Genomic DNA, 18,028 nt, shown 5'->3' with positions numbered 1-18,028 from the left:
CACTTGGCTACTTAGGCCTCACCTTTTGTGAATTCCTTGATCATTTTTTACTGAGCTGTCTGCTCTTTCTCTTTCTGAGGTGTAATTTTTTATTCACATTGGACATAACCTTGTCACCTGTGCACAGTCACCTCATGTCATCTCACGGATTTGATGTCTCCACGTACATAAATTCTCAATTCTCACACAGCCAATGTAAGTCCTTTTCCTTGTGGTTTGTACTGTTCAGTCTTGTTTAAGAACTCATTCCCTACCTTAATGTCATAAAGATATTCTTGTGTGTTTTAAAGAAAATTTTTAACTTTTATAAAAGTCTTCATATTCTACTTCACATGCTAAAATAAAGCATGCCATCTGGATTTTTAAAATATGGGTAGACAACCACACTGTATGTTTTCATTCATATATTTTGTGGACTCTATTCTGTTTATTGACCAGTTTCTGTTTACTGACAAAACACTGTCTAAATTGTTGCCGTGAGTCTACCTCTCCATCTTGATCTTCAAAACTGCCCTGGTTATTCTGGCTCTTCCTTTAAAATTTTAGAATCACTTTCTGAAGTTAAAAAAAAAATCTCCTCTGGGCCTCCCTGGTGGCGCAGCGGTTGAGTGCTGGGTTGCAAAGCTGCCCGTAGCGCCAGTTCGATCCCCGGCTGCTCCCCGACCACTGGAGGAGGGTCCTGCATGGCGCGCAGACCTCTCCTGCCGCCCGCTGCTCCCCTCAGCAGTGTACTTCGGTCCTTCTGTCTGCTCTGCTCCCCACTCTGGCTCTGATGAATTCTCTCACCCTCCCATGCTTCTGACTGTACCCAGTGCTTGTATAAATAAATAAATAAATCTCTTCTGATTTTTATTAAAATTGTACTGAATGTTATGAATAGGTATCAAAGGGGACTATAACAGGTGGGTAAGGCTTTAGGCAGACTAACATTTAAATGATAATTTTTTAAAAAGATTTATTTATTTTTATACAAGAGCTGGGGTATAGGCCAGAGGCGCAGGAGGGTGAGAGGATTCATCAGAGACAGAGCGGGGAGCAGAACAGGCAGACGACGGAAATATACTGCTGAGGGGAGCATCGGGCGAGTCAGGAGAGGTCTGCCATACCATGTGGGAATCTCCCTGGCCGTCCGGAAATCGAACCCGTGCTGGAGAGGCTGGGGACAGCCTCACAGCGCTGTGCTCAACCCGCTGCGCCTCCTGAGAGGCCCTAAATGATAATTCTTGAAAAATGGATTTAGGATTCAATGTTTCACTGTTCTTTTTCTTTTTTTCTGCTATAAATAAATCCTCATAGCAGACAAAATATTTAAGCTGAAGTGGCTAGGGTTTTTACTCCCATGAGTCATTGGGATCCATTATTCAAAGCTGGTGGGCTGGTAAGAAGAGTTCCTAATTTTCCATTCATGGCGCTGACTGCCACGGGCACCAGCTTATTATCTTTAGCTCCTACTTCTCTCAATTAGTTTCCCAAACTGCCATTCCATTGTACATTTTTCTAGTTGTTATTAATATTTGTGTCTCGGAAAGGAAGTTATAAATTCAAACAAATTTTTAAATCCTGTATAGCAAATCTCTCACTTAAGAGTTTATAAAGCATTTTGGTGAATGAGACTCTAGATTCACATTTTACATACTTTTACATAACTTCTTGCATGATGATTAAGAGCCTATAGAAAAATGTTTCTTGGGACATCAATTTCCGAAGTGGTCTATCTTCATATCATTCTGACTTTCACATGGTTAATCAGCAATAAGCAAATTTTTTAAGTGCCATGTCAAAACATACTAATCAGAGAGTACCCAAGAAAGCCTCTTAAAAATGCTTCAGTGGGGTCTCTTAGTTGGTTCTTAGTGTTGGCCCATATCTGATAAAAGTTTACCTTGACAAAAGCTCTGCTTTCCTTCTTTTAACCCTGAAATGAAAGAACAGGCACACAGCCCAGATTTATTCACATCTCCCCATGGAAGCTATAGGAATGTTGACCTTACGAAAGCCCAAGCAAAAGAAAGGCATTTCTCTGATGGGCTCTGAGCCCATCATTCCTGGGCTGAGTGGCCTGAGAGAACCAACAAACTGCTGCTGAGTGGCCTGAGAAGAACCAACAAACATGAAAATTAAGTGACTTTGTGTTTATATATTTTTTTTCTTCCTGCTTTGTCATGCAGCAGGTGTTAACCTCTGTGATGCACTGGTGGCCAAGTGGGGTAGCCCTGCTCAACTGAGGATGGCAGGGCAAGACCAGGTCACGCCAATCTAGGCAGACGCCCTGGGCTGAAATCCATTTCTCCTTTCTCCGACGGCTGACTCCTTGCGCTTGCTGTGACAAACATAGTCAATAACAGTCATGGGTGAGCTTGTGAAAGTCGAGTTTGCCCCAATTTGCAAGGGAAAAACAATGGCATTTCCCTTTCTCTCTGAACTACATCTGTCACTTATTCAACAAATATTTATCTATTTAATGCTCATTGTGGACCAGATAGTACATTAAGTGCTAGGGTTACCAAGACCAATAGCACTGTCCTTGAGAATTTGACAGTATAAGTTAGAGATTAAAGGATAAAATATTTCCTGAACACCCTTGAGAACACAAGCTCTGCCTGATGTAGAACTGTAAGGACTTGGATCTTACTTCAGTGTTAAACAGGCTCAGAGGTTGGGAGTGCAAGTCCAAAGCTATAGCACTAGATACTCCATGAAGATAAAGATCTTTAGTTTTATACTCTAGCCTAAGTCCAGAAAAGGGCCTTCCCAACAAACATTTATTGGCTATTGAATAAGCAAGGGGCTGGAATCATCAAGACTGCTGACTTAGGCATATGTAAATCTTTTCTACTTGATTCCTAGCACCACCTTGTCTAGTTTTTCCTTGATAAGTGTTCCCACAAAGAGCAGCCCATTCCATCTGTGACCAGTTACACCAGGAAATCCTTCCTCACACTCTACAGAAACTTACCCCCCACCTCTGTGCCCCCAATTTCCACCAACAGATGAGCATTTGGCCCTCTGGAACTCTTTGGAACACACAGAACAATTCCTTCCACTGCTACATTTTATTCTGAAATTTTCAGATCTATGGAAAAGCTGAAGGAACTGTACAAGTAACATCCATATACTTTTTTTTTAAAGATTTATTTATTTATTTATTTATACAAGCACTGGGTACAGTCAGAAATGCGGGAGGGTGAGAGAATTCACCAGAGTCAGAGTGGAGAGCAAAGCAGGCAGACTGATGAAATACACTGCTGAGGGGAGCAGCGAGCGGCAGGAGAGGTCTGCGCGCCATGTGGGACCCTCACCCAGTGGTGGGGGATCAAACTGGCGCTGCAGAGGCTGTGGGCAGCTTTGCAATCCAGTGCTCAACCACTGCGCCACCAGGGAGGCCCATCCATATACTTTTAACCTGCTCACCAATTATTAATATTTTACTACATATGCTGTTTTAGCTCTTGCTTTTTTATTTCTTGTGAATTATTTAATGGTATATTGCAAACATAAGACTACCTTATCCCTAATACTTTGGCATGTATCTCCTAAGAGGAGACTGCCACAATAACATTACTATTAAAATCCCAAAGAAAGTAATGCCAATAAAATTCATGTTTAAAATTTTTTAATTATCCACAAAGTATTTTCTTTTTCTTTTTTTTTTTTTAAATGCTCAGTGTTTTTTTTGTTTTGTTTTGTTTTTTTAAAGATTTATTTATTTATTTATACAAGCACTGGGCACAATCAGAAGTACGGGAGGGCGAGAGAACTCACCAGAGCCAGAGCGGGGAGCAGAGCAGGCAGAAGGACCGAAGTACACTGCTGAGGGGAGCAGCGGGCAGCAGGAGAGGTCTGTGCGCCATGTGGGACCCTTCTCCGGTGGCCGGGGAGCAGCCGGGGATCGAACCGGTGCTGCAGAGGCTGCGGGCAGCTTCGCAACCCAGTGCTCAACCGCTGCGCCACCGGGGAGGCCCCCACAAAATATTTTCTTAATCTTGGATTTTTTTAATTCCAAATTTTAAAACTTCTGTTTTTTAAAACCTAGAATATTTTTCTAGTCTTTTTATATTTTTCATGACATTATCTTTTTTGCCATCACTGTTACAGGTGATATCTATGTGTAGAGCTAACGCAATATTTGGAGGCACACATATTATAGGACTGTCTCAATAGGGATAACATATAAGTTGATCACTTGATTAAAAATGTGATCACCAGATTTCTTCACTGTAGGTTTATTGTCCCCTTGGTAATGAAAAAATTTAAAAACATGATAAGGCGGTGTAAGTATCTGTTCTCCCAACAACTTTTTACTCAAGCTTTAGGAGTCACTGATGAGCCTTGTTTGAATCAACAATTAACACTGAGAATTATAAGATGATGATTTTCTGATTCTATAATTTTCTTTTACATTAATTTTAAAATATTTAATGTGTTAGTATTATCAATTTAAATTTTTTTGATACGCAAACTGTCACAGATTTGGCCAGTGTGCAGTCTCTTGAGGTTGTCTCCTAGGTCTTTCTGACATTACTCCATTAGTTGAGTATTTCCTATCTTTCTGTTACATCAGCATTCCAGGCTCACGCATACTTTCCCCTCCCCCAGACTGGGAACCAGACATTCTTTTAAGTATCTCTGGGGAATAGCATTTATGAGAAAAAATTTTGCTAGGCTATTCTACATGCCAGCCCTTCAGGTGTTGAAGTCAGTGATCTCAGCCCCATACACTTCCCCCATATAGCTAGATTCGCCCAATTCCTTGCATAGATCTTCCTGTGATTTAGTTTTGCTTTTCTCTTCCATTTTCCCTGTCCCAATTCAGCTGCTACCTTCCAGTCCAGTGGTTCCCAACCTGGCTATACATCTGAATTACTGGAGACTTCGTATCAGATTTTCAGGACTCATTCACTCCATCTGTACTGAATTAGAACCTCCAGAGTGGAGTATGGGGCTCCATTATGGTTTTTTTTTTCATGTTTTATTTATTTATTTGTTTATTTGTTTATACATGCACTGGTTACAGTCAGAAGTGTGGAAGGGTGAGAGAATTCACCAGAGCCAGAGCGGGGAGCAGAGCAGGCAGAAGGACCGAAGTACACTGCTGAGGGGAGCAGCGGGCCGGCAGGAGAGGTCTGCGCGCCATGTGGGACCCTCCTCCGGTGGCCGGGGAGCAGCCGGGGATCGAACTGGCACCGCAGAGGCCGAGGGCAGCTTCGCAACCCAGCGCTCAACCGCTGCGCCACCATGGAGGAGGCCCTGTTTTGTTTTTTTTTTTAAGATGTCCAGTTGATGCTTGAATTTTCAAAACCTTGTAGATCTAGAATTGGATGCCAAATGTGTGTTCTATAGTCATTACTTTTGTTATACTAACATTATAGTTCTTTCTATGTAATTAAACCAATACTGATAGTTTTAGAGGGAATAGAGGAAATGATGTAAGATTTTGACTCCTGTCAATTTATGATGAATTGAAACCTTAAGACATATTCAAGCATATGGTTAAGCAAAATCTACCTTTATCTTTTTAAGTTTCATCGATCTTTCATATTTAAATGGAAGGATAAGGATTTATAATCCTCTCAATTAAAACTTATCATTAATTAAAATTTACACTACTTAATTCAGTCAAACCTTCATGTATGTCAAGGATCTTAATAGACCATGATTTTATCACCTTAAATATATTTTACCCTTCCAACTTTGTTAACTCGCAGCTAAGCAAGCTATCAAAATCGTCTTGCACATTTTTTTCTATTCTTTTTAGTTTAAAAATTCAATCTTATAAACATTTCTGTGACTGTGGTGGTAGTTTTATGTGTTCGTCAAAACTCATATACTAAAGAGTGAATTTTAATGTATGTGAATCATAATGAGAAAAAAAAAAAATCAGTCTTCCATTCCAAATACTCAACTACATTTTTCTCCCAGATTAGGTCTTACTAACTTATTTTGGCTGATGATTCCTGCAAATCACATTGCTATTCTAACTAGTAGAGTTGTCACACTTGTATTTTTACTCATTTGAGATCAATGCATTCTAGGGTTTAGACACCTTGGAAAAGCATCAGGACTTGGCTTACGAGGTCAGTCAATCTAGTGAATGCATTGTTATCATAATGTATCAGTTCCCACAACACAAAATGCAGAGAAGAAAATAATACATTGTGGAATAAGAATATCAGAAAAATTACAATCCTTCACAGATCTAGGTTAAAAATGTCAAATATCCTTTTGTTGCTTAGAATTAGAAGTTAGACAATCTGTAAATTTGACACGGATCTAGTGAAACACACTCAGACAGTGTGGGTGACAGGCTGAAGTGATATAACCTTTCTGGCCATTTGAAACTAATGAACTTAAGGGAATCCAATTGGAATACTATCTACTGGTATATCTGTATAGATGTTGTATATACACACACAGTTGGCAGTAGCCAGTCAACCGTAGCAGACAGAAGACTAATTTTTGTTTTCTAAAATTTTGTATTTTTAAAAATATTTGCAAAACTTCTACAGCAAATTTATGTTTACTTTTATAGTTAGAAAAAAAGCAACACACATTTATAAAATCACTGATTAAAGAAAGTGGAAGAAAAAAATAGGGATAAAATAATTTTGGGCAAAGATTTACCTGTCACTTCTAGGAATTCTCAAAATAAGTCTTCCAATTAGGCAATTTTATGGAGAATTTTTGCTCAGACAATGAATGTATTTCCTCTTGAAGCTTCTTTGAATGCCACCAAAGATTCAAACACACAGTAACAATAACAGGGATACTCTTACTGCCTCCAAATTTTTTTTTTCAAATGAGAAGTTTTATACAGAATTGTTAACTATTATAAATTCATACCTTGAAGAACGATGCTCTGGTTTATTTCGTTCGTTGCGATCTGTGAAAGAAAGAAGATAGCTACATGTCACAATGCTCTTTAGAAGCCCTGGAAAAGAAGTTCTTAAATACCAGCTGCCATCCCATTAGATGCCACAATGCACTGCTCAAAGGTTCCTGTGTCTTCCCCACTAGGTCTCTTCTCAAGAGTTGAGAGGATCTGTCTGACAAGGAGGTAGGACAACCATAAGAAGGACAACCAAAGAAGGACAACCAAACAAAGGTTTTGTGGTTTGTTAAAATCATCTAGTTGAAAAATATTTTATTACATGTATTATTTTGTTTTCAAAGATCTTTACAGTTTTAAGCACTTGCTAAAACCAAAACAAATCTAGCTAAGGGAAGAAAGTTAGGAGACTGAAAAGCCACAAATTACTCAACTCAAAAAAATCATTCCATGAATCATGGCTGGCAAAGGCTTCTAACAAGATGGGGAGGGGAAAAATGAGCAGTCAGCTACAGCAACATCTGCAAATACACTAAGACCAGTACAGCCTCATCCTTAACTCTCTATCATCCAACATATTTCAGAAGCTGGATTTTAGTGTTTCACAAATAATTAGATTTATTGTGCTACAGGGGGGTGCTTCTAAACGAGGGGCAATTCTGTGTTCCTTCATCCCCCACCCCCTGCCAGGGGATATTTAGCAATGTCTGGTGACATTTTTGATTATCACAATGGATGATGAAAGAGCTACTGGCATCTGCTGGTTAGAAACCAGTAGATGCTAAACATCCTACAATTGTACACTACGTCAAAGAATTATCTTGCCCAAAATGTCAACAGTGCTGAGATTGAGAAACCCTGCTAAAGGGTAAGAGACAGAAGCAAAGTAGCTTCAAGTTTTCTGAGGTATCTTTTTGTTTTGTTCTAAAATGTTAATCAACTTAAAGATTGTCACATACAAGAGAAAGAAGCACACAACCCATACCCTGTCTTTTTTGACTCTTAGTAATGACATTTTACAACATACGCTTAAAAATAAATACATGGAGTAAAAGAAAAAGAAAGAAACAAACTAACAAAAGAAGGCGACAATATCTGATGCAATGATGTTTTAATCCTATGCAGTATTATCAAAATACAATTTTCTAAAGCTTCTTACGAATTAATACTAACAAGACAGAATATAATGACAAAGCTTAGAAAAGACTTTCTTTTTTTCTCCTTTATTTTTTTGCTGGTGGAGCAGCATTTTCATTGTTAAAGATAATGAAAACATACTCTAAAACTTTTAGAGAATAATGGAAGAAAAGGTATGATTTACAGTCAAATATATATGTGTGTGTGTATATATATCAATTCTTTCTGAATGGGTTCATAACAAAAAAGATTTTAAAAGTTAATCCAAAGAGCTAATACACAGCAAAACACTGTTCTCTGAAAGACTAACTAGTAGGAAGAGTTACAATAGAACATGTTTATTTAGATATAAATGCTCCAAAAATGCACAATAATAATCAGCTTCTGGTTCCGATTTCTCTACATAGTGAATTAGTATTACTGTCGCTTTTAAAACTTGCTTTAATTTAACTTGATTTTACCACTCCCTCAACAAAAATATGGCTTTTCACTTGTTAGGTACTAAAAGTTTAAAATCATAGCAATATAGCACACATTTTAATCATTTTTCAATAGTTCCTCTTCAGCTTTAAGCTTGCTAGTTTTGCTAACAAGAAAGTAAAGTACAATGAATGTCTCAAAGTAAAACTAGAGACTTGATGCAGATCAGCTATCCTCACACAGCAAAGCAACAGCTCTTACCTGTGAGTACGGATGAACTAGAAGTCAGCCGGTGACACCCTCAGATGTGGCTGGGATCCTAGTTTCCTACAGTGTACTAGGCATGCACTAGCGAGTTCCCCTACAGACCGTCCTAGTGCTACGACACACAGGAGGAGGGGAGAAACAGAGTCACAATCCATGTAAACAAGACTCAACATCCCAGGCTTTCCTCCCGGCCTGTTCCGATTGGAGGGTGTGCTCTGACCAGGCTGCACAGCTTGGAATGCAGCCACTCAGGAAGTGAATGGCTCATAGCTCTCCCTCATTCTTGGTTGAAACAGGAAATTCTACACTCATTTTTATACTTTCTGTTTTATGAAAATACAAATGCCTGCCCACAGTATTTCTCTACAGAACCAGTGATTAAAATTCAAGGAAATAACTTGACAATCTGCTGGAAGGTATTTTAAATACTTACTCCCCAAATTCACTCATTCATTTATTTAAATGTGATATATTCCTAAGTAAATATGCAAAAACAGTGTTTATAACATGTTACACCTACGACCCATATATTGAATAATTTGGGGTAAGGGCTAACTATCATTACATTCCCCACTAGACTTACATTCCCCATCCCCCACCTCTTGGGGCTAGAAAACAAATTAAAACATTTGAACTTATTTTCAAAGTATACAAATAATTGGATTTCACATTTTAACACATGCCATCTCTTAGCTTGAAAACATATAAATATGTAGTATGTGTATGTTCTAGACCTGTGTCTATATATACTTTTATGACAGCAAAGACCATTGTCAAGAAATACATTACTGTTAATGCTGCATTTCTGGCAAAATAACAGTGGCTATTATTTTGGTGCAAAAGCCAAAGTGGAAAATGACAAAGTCCTGATGGCAGATTCAGGATCTGAATCTTGTCAACAATAATACAACATCTGGATAAAATCCCTTCAGAAAAATGAGAACAGATCTATAGCAAACACAGAAACATCATCTTGACTACACATAGTGCTTTAAGTGGATGGCCTTTATTTATTTCAAATCAAATACTCTTTGGTACAGTCCCCTTCCCCAACTTTTTTTCAGAGTCTCTAACTTAAATAATTATCAGAGAATATGCCTACAAAGGTTTCCTGAACTTTTATGAACTTAGAAATCATAAATAACTTAATTAGCCCAACATCTCACCATTTCTAAGGAAAAGTTATTAAGAACAAGAATACTCTAAAATTTATTTCAAAATGATGCATATTTGCCATAGATAATACACTAAAACTCCAGGGTCCAACAAGCAGAGAAGATGATTTGAATCATTCAAAGATCAACAGCATATTCTCAGGGTGAAAGTCAGCTTGGCTGAAAGGTTATACAAAAGGATTGGTTCTGCATGTGTCACAGATGATGGGGGTTGGGGAAGCGTGTACACTTGGCATTTCCGGTCCATTCTCATCCATGTCCCCTGATTAATAAAGCCAATTGAGGAAACGTAAGAATACCCTGAGAGCAAAACAAAGGCAGAACTGGTCCCAAGGGTACTGATGGCTGTATGTGTGTAAATGCTGTGGGGAGATGTGAAGGAAGTAGTGGGTAGACCCCACACACGTCCAGGGGACCTAAAATCAGGGGAGTTGGTAGAAGGCTACTACAGGTCAGTACTCTATGTGAGAATTCCAGATTACCCCCAATTTTCCAGCTATGGTGACACCTTGTTCCAAGTAACCTGGACAAGCATGATTCCAATGTTTATATATTAGATGATATACAATATGCGCAGAAACAAGCCCCTGTTGTAGCAGGGACAGCTTTTGGGGGGATACCCAGACAAAGTCTACCATATGTAACCATTCTGGGTGATTCTGAATCTAATACTATACCACTTTGAAGTAAAGATGACAAAGATGCAAATGTCATCTTCTGCATTAATTGAAGCTAAGAATGGAATATTCTGAACTTATTAATATCTCTAGTAAGACATTCAGGCTTTGCAGATTTGACTTTAATCACCTAACCAAAGAAACAAATGTCATTGAGTAGGAACTTACATGACAAATTCAGGTGATCAGTGAAAGGTGCTAAACCCTCCTGTGAAATGGGTAAGACTTGATCTATGTGAATGCACACACACTGACATGCTCACAACAGAGTAGGAGGTGGTATGAACAGAGTCTGAAACCTCATATCAGAGTCTCCCTTTGCAGTATTGTCTATGAAAGGATTCTGTAGTGTACTTCTAAGTATTACAATCAAGGTCCAGCTGGGAGTTTATGTTATTTTGAAAGCATGGATCAATGCTACATAAATCCTTATGCCATTCAGTATTAATGGAAGGAATGACACATTCTGAAAAAAGAATTCCTTGCAGCAACAAGATCATTACCTCTTTACTTATGAGAAACAGAATAAATAAAGCAATGAGTCTGCCCACTAGAATATAGCAGCTATTCAGGGTACAAGAATCTTACTTTGGTGACTTTTTAAAAGACAGCAAAACTAGTTCCACTCAAATAGAACCTGGATGGTATTTCACAGAAGCTTTTCTAAAATTGTTAAATGGCTCATATTTATGCAGAAAATACTGAAAATACATATATACTTGAAAAGAAGCCAGTGTTCATTCTACAAAATTAGTAGCATCAACTAATACACACCCACTTCCTCTTTCGAATTCCACTTCACCACCCTTTTCAGGTGTATCTCCAAGCTGACTTTAGTTACCTTTGAGACTCCCAAAGTGACTAATTTATTGCTCTTAAATGGTAGATTTTCAAATATATATATATTCATTGTTGTTGAACATGAGTAAGATATATACTACTTTCTTGGTCAAAAAAAAACAACAAGAAGGAAAAAAACCCCAATAAGAAATTGGAGAACTCACTCCTAGTCACCACTGCAGGAGGGAAACGAGGCATCTATACTCTAAAGAAGTGTACCTGACTGCTGCCCACGCTTCTATGGCAAGGGGAAAAGTTTGGTCTACAACACTGTCAATACTGACACCTTTCATTAATTCTAATTATAAAGTGTCTAAACTCATTAAAACACAGTGCTCTAATCACACAGGGAGAGAGAAATTAGATTTGGAAGGGAATCTTTTTCGACCCAGGGGGCCGCTTCAATAAGGAAGCAGACTCTCCTTCTCAGATCCACTGAGCTTACTTGCATTTTAGATTCGGATAAGCTCTTGTTTGGATTGTTTTATCTTGGATGGATTTTCTGGTCCAGTTTCTTCCCCTCCACGTCAACATAATGCTGGCCAGATAAATCCAGGTCTCAGAAAAATGACAAATCACTCCACACCATTGATCCCGAGAGGATTACATGAGATAATGACAGTGACATCCCTAACGCCTTGCTTGTTTGCCTGTGCACAGTAAACAATAAGAGCCAGCTGCCATTATGTTGATAAAAAGTCAGCTAATAATTAGTTGTGGTGACTAGTACCTCACAGTAGAGATTGACCTCTCTAAACCTCTTTTTTCTCATCTACAAAATGGGGAAAATACTACCTTTATAGTTTTTATGAGGATAAATTGAAAGGTACAAATAGCTTAGCTTGGCATTTGGAACATAAACTCTATTCTGCTCTTCTGCTCTTATTATTTTTAATGTCTGGCTCAAAAACCACCTTCATAAACTCAATCCTGACTCCTCTTACTGATCGGTATCCTTGCATTAGTTTCCTATTGCTGCTATCACAAACCTAGTGGCTTAAAGACATGAAAATTATTACCTTATAGTCCCAGAGGTCAAAAGTCAAAATAGGACTCACTAAGCTAATATGAAGGTATTTGCAGGGGAGACACCTTTGTTTCCTTGTTTTTTTCAAACTTCTCAAAGTTACCTGCACTTCTTGGCTTGTGCCTCCTTCCTCCAACAATACAGTATGTTTAAATTTCCTTCTGACTCTAACCTTCTCTTCGATCTTCCCCTTCCACTATAAAAGATCTTTATGATTACACTGGGATCAACAGGAAAGTTCCAAATAATCTGTTTATATCAAGGTCAGCTGATTAGCAAATTTATTCTCCTTTGTCATGCAATTATAACATTCACAGGTTCCAAGGATTAGGGCCTGGACATCTTTGTTGGGGGAGCTTTATTCTGCCTATCATATCCTAACTAAACTCTCTTATCTTCTTTACCACTCACTCAACACACTATAGTGCTACTGTTACGTAAGGTTTTAGTTATGTGTGTGTTCCCTTACTTACTCTGCTACACAGTCAGTTCTCTGTAAATGTTTGTTGATAATAGTAATATCCAATGCCCTCCCATTCCTGTTGCTGCCCAGTGTCCTGTAGGATGTAGTTGGTTCATTGATATATCTGCTATCACTGAAAAATGTGTCTTCCTAGGAATTCTCATACATTTTTCACTTTTTGTTAACAGAGTAGTGATTTAAAAGTCATCTTTGTCCTGAAATGATTCACATTTGGTCTGTTCTTCTGTCTAGAAGAAGCTCTCATCAAACCAAATCACACACAGGAGAAAAAAAAAACACAACTATAGTATATTTAAAGTAGAAGAAAAACCAGCTATTGGCAACAAGTTGCTACTTCTTTTTACTAATTCTTTAAAATGGCTCAACTGAATCATTTTGATTATTGAGTCAACTAACTATTGAATCAGGTCTTTTATGATCTGTGTTTTTATGTTAGCAGTTTCAGAGATGACAAATCAGAGTCAGCAGCTGCATTGCCTTTTTCAGCCAATGGTGAACTCAGCAGACTTTAGGAAGATGGGCATTTCATCAGTGCTACTCAAGCCCTGGAAAAAAGGTGGTGAGGGGAGCAGGAAGCAGGCTCAGGGCGTCTACAGTTCCTACCACCTCAAGCTCCCTAAGGAGTCTCTTACTTTAATAACCTCTTTTTAATTATAAAATCTCACTCGTTTTAGCAATTAAAACTTGCAAAATAAAGAAGGCTAAAAAACATAAATCTCTATTCCACCAACTACCAATTTAAAATATTAGGCTCACATCCAAAACATTGTTAGGCTGCCAAATTTGAGAAATAAATATAGAATGAAAGACATCTAAGTTTAGGAGAACTAGATGTGAGGGTACAAAGGACAAAGGGAAAGTGTTGATAATATAGGTAGAACTCAGGGTGTGAAGAAAATATATTGGGAGGTGGTATTATAAAATTAATTTAGGATCATATTGGGGTTAATTCATCATGTTATATCTTAGCAATTGTACTAAGTGATAGAAAAAAGTAATTCGATGGGTTGGACTGGGTGGCAGAGTGCAGAAGCAGAAAAATTGCTTACAACAGTCTAAGTCATGATTAAGGCCTAAAGTAAGAGGTAACCAAAGAGGGAGGGTTGAATGGAGATGGATAAGATTAGAAATGTAGAGTAGGTTGAGGGGAGAAGCAGAACAACAATATGGAGCATGTTACCTGTAACCGTGGTAAGGAACAAGAAAGATAGGGAAGCAAGAAATGAGCATGGGAGGGAATATACTATGTTGAGGCTTTGTAAGTAAAAAATCACATAGAAATGTTTATTGACACAGTCAAGATGGTTAACTAAGTAATTACACTGACCTCTCTTAATTGTGAAATGATAATAAAATAAAAATCTGAATGGAACAGTAACTAAAACAATACAAAACAAAAACCCAAGAATGAGAGCCATCAATGGATCGGATATTCTGGTTCGACACCAGAAGTACACATGAACTCTGTAGGGAACTCCTGAGTTAAAGGTTACAAAGGCAGTCCATCACTATTGCTATCTGCAGCCCCTCCATTTTAATAGTACAACTCTATAACCTTAATTCATATAAATGTATTTATTTTATACAGATTAAACAAAATAGTAGAGTCAAATAATAGCTACACCGAATATAATGTGACTACTAAAAATTATTTACTTCTAAGAAATTAATGTGAAGCTATACACAAGAAAGAACTTATAGCTCATTAAAGCTAGTTGGTTATTTATGAAAATAACAATAGTAAGATTGTTCTCATTCTCCCAACTTTAGTGCTGGGACTTCCATAAAGATGTATTCTTAATAACCTCATTGGCAGCAAGCAATAGGAAAGAGATGCTAAAATGTGGTCACAACAATCACCCTGGCAACAACCACCCAGATATATCAGAAATGCCATTTTTTTTTACCTTATGCTAACCAATTTTTCTAACTATAAGATGGCTTTAAATGATTTTATTTTTCCTAATTTCTTTTAAAAACTTTTCCGAACTAGAGTCTGGAACATCTAGCTATTTCTGAACTGGAGAAAGTGTTTTACCCTCAATGCTCAGGAATTTAGTGCTGAGAATTAAGCCCAGCTGAGTGTAAGTCTAGCCAATATATTTTCAGTTAGCATTGAGTAGAGAATTCTCTACTTAGGAAGCATTAGTGTCATATGATTTCTGATCCTTGCTTCAAAGTTTTCCCCACAAAACAGGGAACATTAAGTTTAAAATTAAACTTAAAATAACAAGAAAATATTTTTACATGTTCAAACATGCATAATTTGGCCAGTAGCATAATTGGATCTAAAATTAGAAGAAAAATGTTCTGGGCATTGAGAATTTCTTCCAACGATAAAGGTCAATAGAAAACAGACCCTGAAAAAGTAAGAAAAGACACTGACTTTGGTACCACAAACATGAGTTCAAATCCATCTTTTCTCTCTTCCCTTTTATTCACCCTTCCCTCCCTAGCTGCTCCCCCCACACCTACAAAATACAAAATACAAATAAAAAACTTCAGTGAAAACATATTCCCAAGATTTTCTTTTTTTTTTTTAATTTTATAGTTTTTATGTTTTTCTTTTACCCCAAGAGTTGTTCAACACATTTTTTTTTTTAAAGATTTATTTATTTATTTATACAAGCACTGGGCACAGTCAGAAGCACAGGAGGGTGAGAGAATTCACCAGAGCCAGAGCAGGGAGCAGAGCAGGCAGAAGGACCGAAGTACACTGCTGAGGGGAGCAGCGGGCGGCAGGAGAGGTCTGCGCGCCATGTGGGACCCTCCTCTGGTGGCCGGGGAGCAGCTGGGGATTGAACCGGCACCGCAGAGTCTGCAGGCAGCTTCGCAACCCAGCGCTCAACCGCTGCGCCACCAAGGAGGCCCTATTCCCAAGATTTTCTTACAGTGAATTTATACTCATTTCATTTTATTGTTATTTAAGAACTAAGGTAACTAAATTAAGTTGCTTCCTTGTCAACTTAATATCTTTTTAGACATCTGTTACTTTTAGATCATCTTCTTAAAGACATAAAATGAGTCTCCAAACATTGAGTGCTTATTACAAGATTGTTTTGAGTTTTAAACAGATGTGTACTTAGATGAAAGCCCAACTATAAAACACTCAAGGGTCTGTAATTATTGTGCTGACAAGTACAAATTCACCGTGAAGGTAACCAAAACATATATTCACCCAGATAGTCAGAGTCCGGACCTACCCACCCCTTCACCTAGGTGGTCATTATACTGATGAAAGTAAAATTGTTTTAAAATATTTTCTTAGTTACATTAAAAAAGAAGTATGATTCTCCCAATTTCTTATCTAAAACCTGTTTTCAAATGTTTATCTGAGAAAAAGTATTGGGAAGTTTTCAAGTCATCAAACAGAAATAGGACTTTTCACTAGGGAGATCCTAAACATAAGATTCTATATATATATAGAATAAGCATGAGAAGATGAAAAAGCAGTATAAAACCTGATATTAAATATGCATTATTACAGATATTTCCTTTCAAAAATGGCCAGATTTAAAGATCTGAAAACCTGACTACTGATATAAAATTACTTCCCAATTTAGTCACCAGAAACTTAAGAATTAAACTCAGGTAAAATCTGAAATCAATACCTTAAAAGGGTTTACCAGAGAATCTGAAAACTATACAAACCTGCTGTTAAAAAAAAAAAAAAAAGTTGGAAACATTTTCAGGGAAAAAAAAAAAAGAGCAATTAGGTCTATCCTTTCATTTTGAAGACTTCCAGTATTCTCCAGCCCCTCCACTGACCACTTTTCCTCTTTACAGAGTAAGAATAAAATATCTTCCTATTTTTCTTAGGGAAATATCTTCCCCAATTTCAGTTATCTCCCCCAATTTAGCACAGTACTGTTTGGTAAAGATATCTTCTCCTAATGGCTCTATCAAATCGGTTAAAATGGTAAAGGATGCAGTGATAAATAACCAGTATGGCTGAGGAGGTAGAAGAGATACACTCAATCGCTATGAATTATTGCCATCTTTTGAGGGTGATTTAGCAATAGAGATTAGACTTTAAAACGCCATCCTTCCTAATTCCTCGTCAGAGAAATTTACAATGTAGCAATTGCACAACTACTTAAGAATGGCAAAGAATATGTGTATTACAACATAATTTATAATAGCAAAAAATAAAACCCAAGTGTCCATCAACATGAGCATTTTAAAATTATGCAGCTTCTGTATTATGACATGATTTGTAGCCACTGTAAAGAAAATTAATCAGGTGGGCATATACTGGCATTGAAGCTAAGTGACACAGAGAGTACTTTTTTTTTCTATTGCACACACATGCCTGTTCATAAATATATGAACAGGCACAAAGAGAGGGAAAGACAGAAAGAAATGTCAGTCTACTTTCTACACTCAAGAAACTACCCATGAGGTCCAAGAAATAGAGAATAAGGAAGGAAGTTTCCTATTTTACTTTATACATTTCTCTATCATTTTTTCCAATAATTGTAAAGAAAAAAAGCCCAATATATATTATACCCAGAATGCTAGAGCAGAAGAGGAAGGCAGGCCTATTAATATTTTAATAACTAGGTAACCTAGATTCCTTTCTACCTTCTTGCCCTGACACAAAGGGTGTTCTGCTTGCTTATGTGCACTGACCCTGATACAAAATCTCCCACAATGGTTTTGTGAACCAAATGGAAAACTACAGCGAAAAAAATTGCAGTTTGATTAAACTGATGGTCAGACGAAGATCAGTCAACAAAGACTAATGGATGCATTCCGGGCTCAGGTTTCAGTGGCCCTCCAGTCTGGGGTCTTCAGATTCTCACCCTGAAAGACTCAGCAAAAAGTGAAAGGAGCGCCTGAGACTTCTGCAAGCTCCAGATAAGCCCCTGCCCCCAACATTCATTGCCTTTCCACAATAACCCGGCTTCAGGACCACATGAGCTTTCCCCCAACCTCAGATGCTACTCCTTGGCCTTGTTCAAACCAATAACTGCATCCTCTCCATGATCTCAAGTTTAAGAGTCTCACCTTTCCAGCACATATATTATTGTTCTCATAATCATAGCAAGAATAACAATCCTAATCAACCAAGTTTGGATTTACAATCCACTGATTTTTACCAGTGCCTTGCTCTCTATACTCTCCTTCCAGTCTGGCTTAAGTTGGTGTCTTATGTTTACAATTATTCCCTTG

General features: G+C 37.7%; 1 protein-coding gene across 11 annotated transcripts in view; it reads right to left on the bottom strand.

Annotated features, from left to right (window-relative positions):
• SH3D19 (SH3 domain containing 19) overlaps window positions 1-18,028 on the bottom strand; it is a 135,951-nt gene that overhangs the window by 72,643 nt on the left and 45,280 nt on the right. For 10 of the 11 annotated variants that reach the window (XR_008550041.1, XR_008550040.1, XM_054690484.1 and 7 more), the window contains exon 2: window positions 6,841-6,880. Coding sequence is in view for 6 of the 11 variants with exons in the window: in XM_054690485.1 (XP_054546460.1) it covers window positions 6,841-6,880 (40 nt within the window). In the remaining 5 variants the exon portion in view is untranslated. Of the gene's footprint in view, window positions 1-6,840; window positions 6,881-8,644; window positions 8,681-18,028 lie in introns of those variants that run through there. The other variant, XM_054690483.1, reaches the window with a different exon arrangement.

Source organism: Talpa occidentalis, unplaced genomic scaffold (assembly GCF_014898055.3).
Source record: "Talpa occidentalis isolate TD23 unplaced genomic scaffold, MPIMG_talOcc4v2.1 talOcc4.8, whole genome shotgun sequence".
NCBI classification, from domain to species: Eukaryota; Metazoa; Chordata; class Mammalia; order Eulipotyphla; family Talpidae; genus Talpa; species Talpa occidentalis.
Note: the sequence above shows the minus strand (reverse complement) of the source record. Positions and strands in the feature narration are given on the sequence as shown.